This window comes from Arachis hypogaea, chromosome 16, assembly GCF_003086295.3.
Source record: "Arachis hypogaea cultivar Tifrunner chromosome 16, arahy.Tifrunner.gnm2.J5K5, whole genome shotgun sequence".
NCBI classification, from domain to species: Eukaryota; Viridiplantae; Streptophyta; class Magnoliopsida; order Fabales; family Fabaceae; genus Arachis; species Arachis hypogaea.
The window spans coordinates 15,554,963-15,560,663 of record NC_092051.1 but is presented as its reverse complement, the minus strand read 5'-3'; the positions used below and the strand labels follow the sequence as shown (position 1 = coordinate 15,560,663).

General features: G+C 31.7%; 1 protein-coding gene across 1 annotated transcript; it reads left to right on the top strand.

Annotated features, from left to right (window-relative positions):
• Positions 1 to 1,424: 1,424 nt before the first annotated feature.
• Positions 1,425 to 5,265, top strand: LOC112758018 (GDSL esterase/lipase At1g09390). Its single transcript, XM_025806577.3, has 5 exons — positions 1,425 to 1,866; positions 3,323 to 3,511; positions 3,805 to 3,965; positions 4,150 to 4,414; positions 4,674 to 5,265. The coding sequence occupies exons 1-5, from the start codon at positions 1,596 to 1,598 to the stop codon at positions 4,904 to 4,906; spliced, it is 1,119 nt and encodes a 372-aa protein (XP_025662362.1). The 5' UTR covers positions 1,425 to 1,595; the 3' UTR covers positions 4,907 to 5,265.
• Positions 5,266 to 5,701: the final 436 nt, after the last annotated feature.

The following is a 5,701-nucleotide window of genomic DNA, read 5'->3' as shown; positions in this document are numbered from 1 at the left end:
TTCGATAAGTTAAAGACTAATCTATTGTAGATCTGAATTTTATTTAAGAGTCTACCGCTGACTAATAGATTGCTACATACATAAGACGAAATTCAAACTCCCAACATTTGTTTAACTAGACGAGTGAGTTGACTACTCGGCCAATCCAAAATTATTAACACTTAAAAATATATAAAAAAAATCAAAATTTATTATTTTAATTATTAATTAATTTAATATTTTTACAATGTACTTTTATCTACATCACTTTTAAATATTAATAACTAATTAATAGCCAAAAATATAAATTTTAATAGTTCTTTAACATTTTTTTATCGACACATTTGGTATGAAATAAATGAATGCAAGTACAATAATTATTCTAAGTTCTATTTGTGTTACTAATTGTAAATTTAAGACAAATTAAACGCAAGAGTCTTTTAATTTTGGATTTGCATGCTAAAAAAGCTTTTATGTAGAAAAAGAAAAGGGTCGAAGAATGAAGATAGAGTCTATGCTGACTAGAGGTCTCTTGTATTGATTCACATATAGAATCAAACTAGGCTTTGAAGCTAAACTAACCGTAGATTATTTAAAAAAGAAATAAGGTTTTCTTCTTTTTTGAAAAGAAATAAGAGATATACATATAAGATTGTTCAATCATGTAGCTTCACTTTATTTCCCTCACGAGAGGTTTGTTTCTAATCCTGAACATACGTTTAGAGAATGATTTCTCAATAACGAATATAGACATTGCTTCTAGCATGTCTATAATCTCATGATTTATCTATGTATAGGACTAAGAATCATGGGTGGTGTTTTTTCGTGACATCAAATTTGTCAATAGAGTTAAAGGCTGCTAATAAGATATGCATCTAGGCATGTATATTCACATATTGCGCCATCAATAGGGGGACTTAATTTACACGTAACGCTATCTTTAATTTCCGCTTATGATCCAAACAAATTGTCGGGGTTCATTTTCAGGAACAAGTAATCATAGTCATAATGGAAAACCAAACTAATAAAACGTGTTAGATAGATAGATAGATAGATAGATAGATAGATATAGAGAGACTAGCTAGAGTATATGATAATAACGTATGCAATGAGAATATTTCTAGGAATATTGTACCTGTATTCTTTCATTTTATAATGACAGCTTTTCTAATATTGTAAATCATTTCCTAAAGTAGTTACAGTTTCTTTAATTTGAAAAAAAATAAAATATAAAACAATGCTGTTTGAAGTAATAGTAACGAGGGCGACAGAACAAGGGATACAATAGCCAATGAGTGGAGTACCATATTAATTATATATTCAACGAAGCAGAGGATTCTACTTTCTGCAAGAAGTCAAGAACACAGTCATGCAACCAACCACCTCTGCCTTTGCCAAGTTGTGAAAACTCATATATATTGGGTTGGGCTGGGATGTTTGAAACGGATCCTGTAGGCCCAACATTTGATTGGGCCTAAAAAAGTGCCAAGCCGGGTTATTATATTATTTGAGAGGAGGAGAGTCAAAAAAGGGAAGTGAGAGGAGTAGATATAGACGGGTCTTTGTCAAGTCTAATTAAGTCATGTCCTGTGTAACGGACAAGAGATAACATAACAATGGGTTCCGGTTGCGTCGGTCACTGCCTTCCATTCTCATTCTCATTCTCATTTCCATTATCGTTCTTGTTAGTGCTGTGGTTCTATTCAATTTCTTCAGCTTATGGATGCGATAAAGCTCCAGCTATATTCGTGTTCGGCGATTCCAACTCGGACACGGGTGGACTCGCCTCTGGACTCGGTTACCCTATCAACCTCCCCAATGGACGCAGCTTCTTCCATAGATCCACCGGTCGCTTGTGCGATGGACGCCTCATAATCGATTTGCTCTGTAAGACATAACTTAATTGCTTCTCTTCTCTGTTTTCTGGAAATGGATCTATCTTCATTCTTACGGGATCTGTCGGTCACTTATTCTTTTATTTCGTATTACTATTTGTGATCTCGTGTGGGGTCCATGTTTCTCACATATCTTTGACTTTGAGTCTTTAGTGCTGACGTCTGTCCGGCACCATCACCTTTGCCTCTGTTAAAAACCTCGCACAACTTGTAAAAAAAAAAAAAAAAAAAAATCCCAAAAAGAGAAAATCTTAGTGGTCAACACTGTTATTAAAATTTAGTTTAGTTAGTATTTAATTATAAAAAAAATCTAATTTCACATTATTAAATATAATTTTTTATTATTAAAAATACTAATAATAACTAATTAACGACTATAAATTATAAAATGTGTTGGTTTCTAACACTATTCCAAAAAAAAAAAATGCATATATGTGTAATAAAAATAATATATTTATATCTGTTTAATTAAGAGTTTAATTTTAATGAACAGTATAAAATATTTTTTATGATCATTCGATCACATATGTTATTTTTTTTTTATATTTCACATATGATCATTTAAATGACTATTTATTTTAGGCAGTTAATAAAAAAACTTGTTACATAGCTAATCAAAATTAAATTTTTTAACTAATTGGGTTACTCTTTCTTAATTAAAAACTTCATTACCTATTAAAGTATGCCCCCTCTAGATTTCGGTGTAACATTTAGTATTATAAATAAAAATTTTAATTATTTTTATCGGTTCTGTAATTTTATCAAATTTATAATTTGGTTTCTATTTTTTGTTCAATTGAATTCATACAATGTTTTTAATTTTATAATTATGTACTTTTCATGTCAAAAACATTAAAATTAACAAAAAAATTTCTTTTGGAAAAAATGTAATTAAAGATCTAATTATATCTCTTTAATTTGCAAAAAAATATTCAATAAATTCTAATATTTTTTATACAAAGAATAATCTAATTATAAAATTAAAAGTAGTATAGAGATCTAATCCGAAAAAATATATATATAAGAACTTAATTATAAATTTGGTAAAATTATAAGAACGATAATTAAACCTAAATAAAAATAACATTTTCAAATATACTACTTATTAATTTAATTAATTAGATGGCCGTGTAAATTGTCGCTAAATATTATTTTAGCGAGGAAATAACAAAAATCCACTTTAAAATTTGTGATACATTAAATTTGAATTCGATGTAGTAGGATAAAAATGCGAACAATAAAAATTAACCAACCTAGACTTTGGATGTTAGTAAATTAGTTCTTCAATCGTTAGATATGCAAATTGTTTTGTTGGTTGGTTTTTGTTTACAATTTACAATTTACTGTTGATGTATCGTTAGTATATAAAAAATTTACTTCTATATCATTAAAAGGCGTAGATGCAAAAGATGCAAGTCTATTGAACAATTTCCCTCTAACATTTGCAGGCCAAAGTATGAACATGAGTTTATTGAACCCATATATGGACCCGTTGTCTGGATCGACGTTCACAAATGGAGCAAACTTTGCAGTTGTAGGGTCCTCTACACTCCCCAAGTATCTTCCATTCTCTTTAAATATACAAGTCATGCAGTTCAGGCGTCTCAAAGCTCGTGCACTTGAACTTGTTAATGCAGGTAGATTTTTCTTTTTTCGTTATTATTTCATTGCTTGGAAGAAACAGTTCATTGTTGGAGGGTTTTTATTTTCTCATCAATGTTTCATACTTCATAGAGTTCATATCCCAATTAAGGTATTTAAATGACTTATTTTTGGGCCAAAAAATTAATACTGATTATGCTTTCAGTTCAACTTGAGGTATCATATTATTGCTATCTGATCGGGGTAAATGTTATGTTTGTAAAATATTCATATGGAGTTTGAATTTATGAATGAAGTAGAACTAAATAATTGCCTCATAAACTTACAGGTGCAACCAATTTGATAAATGATGGAGGGTTCCGAGATGCACTCTACTTGATTGATATTGGGCAAAATGACATTGCTGATTCATTTACCAAAAATTTGTCATATGCGCAAGTGATCAAGAGGATCCCAACAGTTGTTGCCGAGATTGAAACGGCTGTTAGGGTGAGTCCTACTTGGTTGGTGTTGGTGATTAGTGAAACATTTTTTCCTATTGATCATATTATTTGCATCACACAATCTTTCTTTCTGTTTACGGTTGTATGATTTGAAATTTCGGTCAAACTTCTATAATTATAAGTGAGATAGATAAGAATTTTGTTTGTAATGTTCATTTCTTGATATGCAGAGTTTGTATAATGAAGGTGCCAGGAAGTTTTGGCTTCACAACACTGGACCCTTAGGATGTCTTCCCAAATTGATTGCACTGGCTCAAAAGAAGGATCTGGATTCATCTGGATGTCTATCTAGCTATAACTCTGCTGCAAGATTATTTAATGATGCACTGAATCGGTTGTCACTTAAGCTAAGAACTCAATTGAAGGATGCTACCATAGTCTATGTCGATATTTATGCCATTAAGTATGATCTTATCACAAATGCCGCCAAATATGGTAAGCCAAACAAAAGCACCTTCTTCTTGTTCAAGTACTTATTCAGTTGGTATTTGTGTCATAATAATTTAATTGTGATCATTGATGTCTCTCACTCCCTAACTTATGATGACATTATTAATAACAAGCACAGTATTTAACTGCTTTGGGTTTAAGTGGCAAATAGTCCAAGTTATTTGCAGTTGCCTCTGATAACATGCATGATTGAATTATGATGGCTGGAACTTTTGATGAATTCTTGAGATTCATTGATGATTAGGTTTCTCGAATTCGCTGATGGTGTGCTGCGGGTCTGGAGGGCCTCCTTACAATTTTGACCCAAGGGTGACATGTGGGCAACCAGGGTATCAGGTTTGTAGTGAAGGATCAAAATATGTTAGCTGGGATGGAATCCATCTTACTGAGGCTGCAAATACATTCATAGCTTCAAAGATTCTTTCCAAGGCCTATTCCACACCACCTACAGCTTTTGATTTCTTCTGCAATCACTGACTAACCAGTGTGCAAAGCAATGAATCAAACACTTACTCCATTAAGTGCTGTCTTTGCATCTTTGTGGTTCTTTTTTGGTCCTTATACTTCTATTTATTTTCTTTGTAGTTGTTCTCAAAAAACACAGTTTGTTATGTAGTCTCGCTCTCTTGCCCAAGATGCAAGTTCTAAAGTTAGGGGCCATCTTGGGTTGTATAATTGGTCTTTGTTGCCAGGCATTGTTTTTGTAGTATGCAAATTATGTTTGTGATGTATGAGCATTGATCAATGATACATGAAAAATAATAATTCGTTGATCAAGCGTATTGACATGTAGTGCAATAAAAATAAGAGGATTGTTCCATAGAAGTTTATTTAAAGATGGTGTTGAGATTTCTTTAAGTATTTTTAGGGCTTTTTATAATTTTTTTGCCCCCTTGGTATGCACCAACTCAATATATCAAGAATTAATCTGTTGTGAATTGGAGCTTTATTTAAGGTTTGCTGTTGGCATTGGGTTGCTGTATAGATAATGCGGAATTCTTGGACATTTGTTTAAATGAATTAGGGAAGTAACTATTACACCAATACAAGATGGTTGGGCTTATAATTAATCTACATGGAAGCTTTGCTGTTTTTTTAATTTTTAAATTTTTTTGTCATTTTTTTTGTTATTTTCTTGATAGGAGAAGCTTTCCTTCAATAGGGGCCCTTTGTTGTTGTTGTTTGTTTGGTCTCATATGCAGTTGTACTAGGGGTGAGCACGGGTAGCGGGTACCCGATTATCCGTTCGAATTCGAACCGAATCAATTAAAT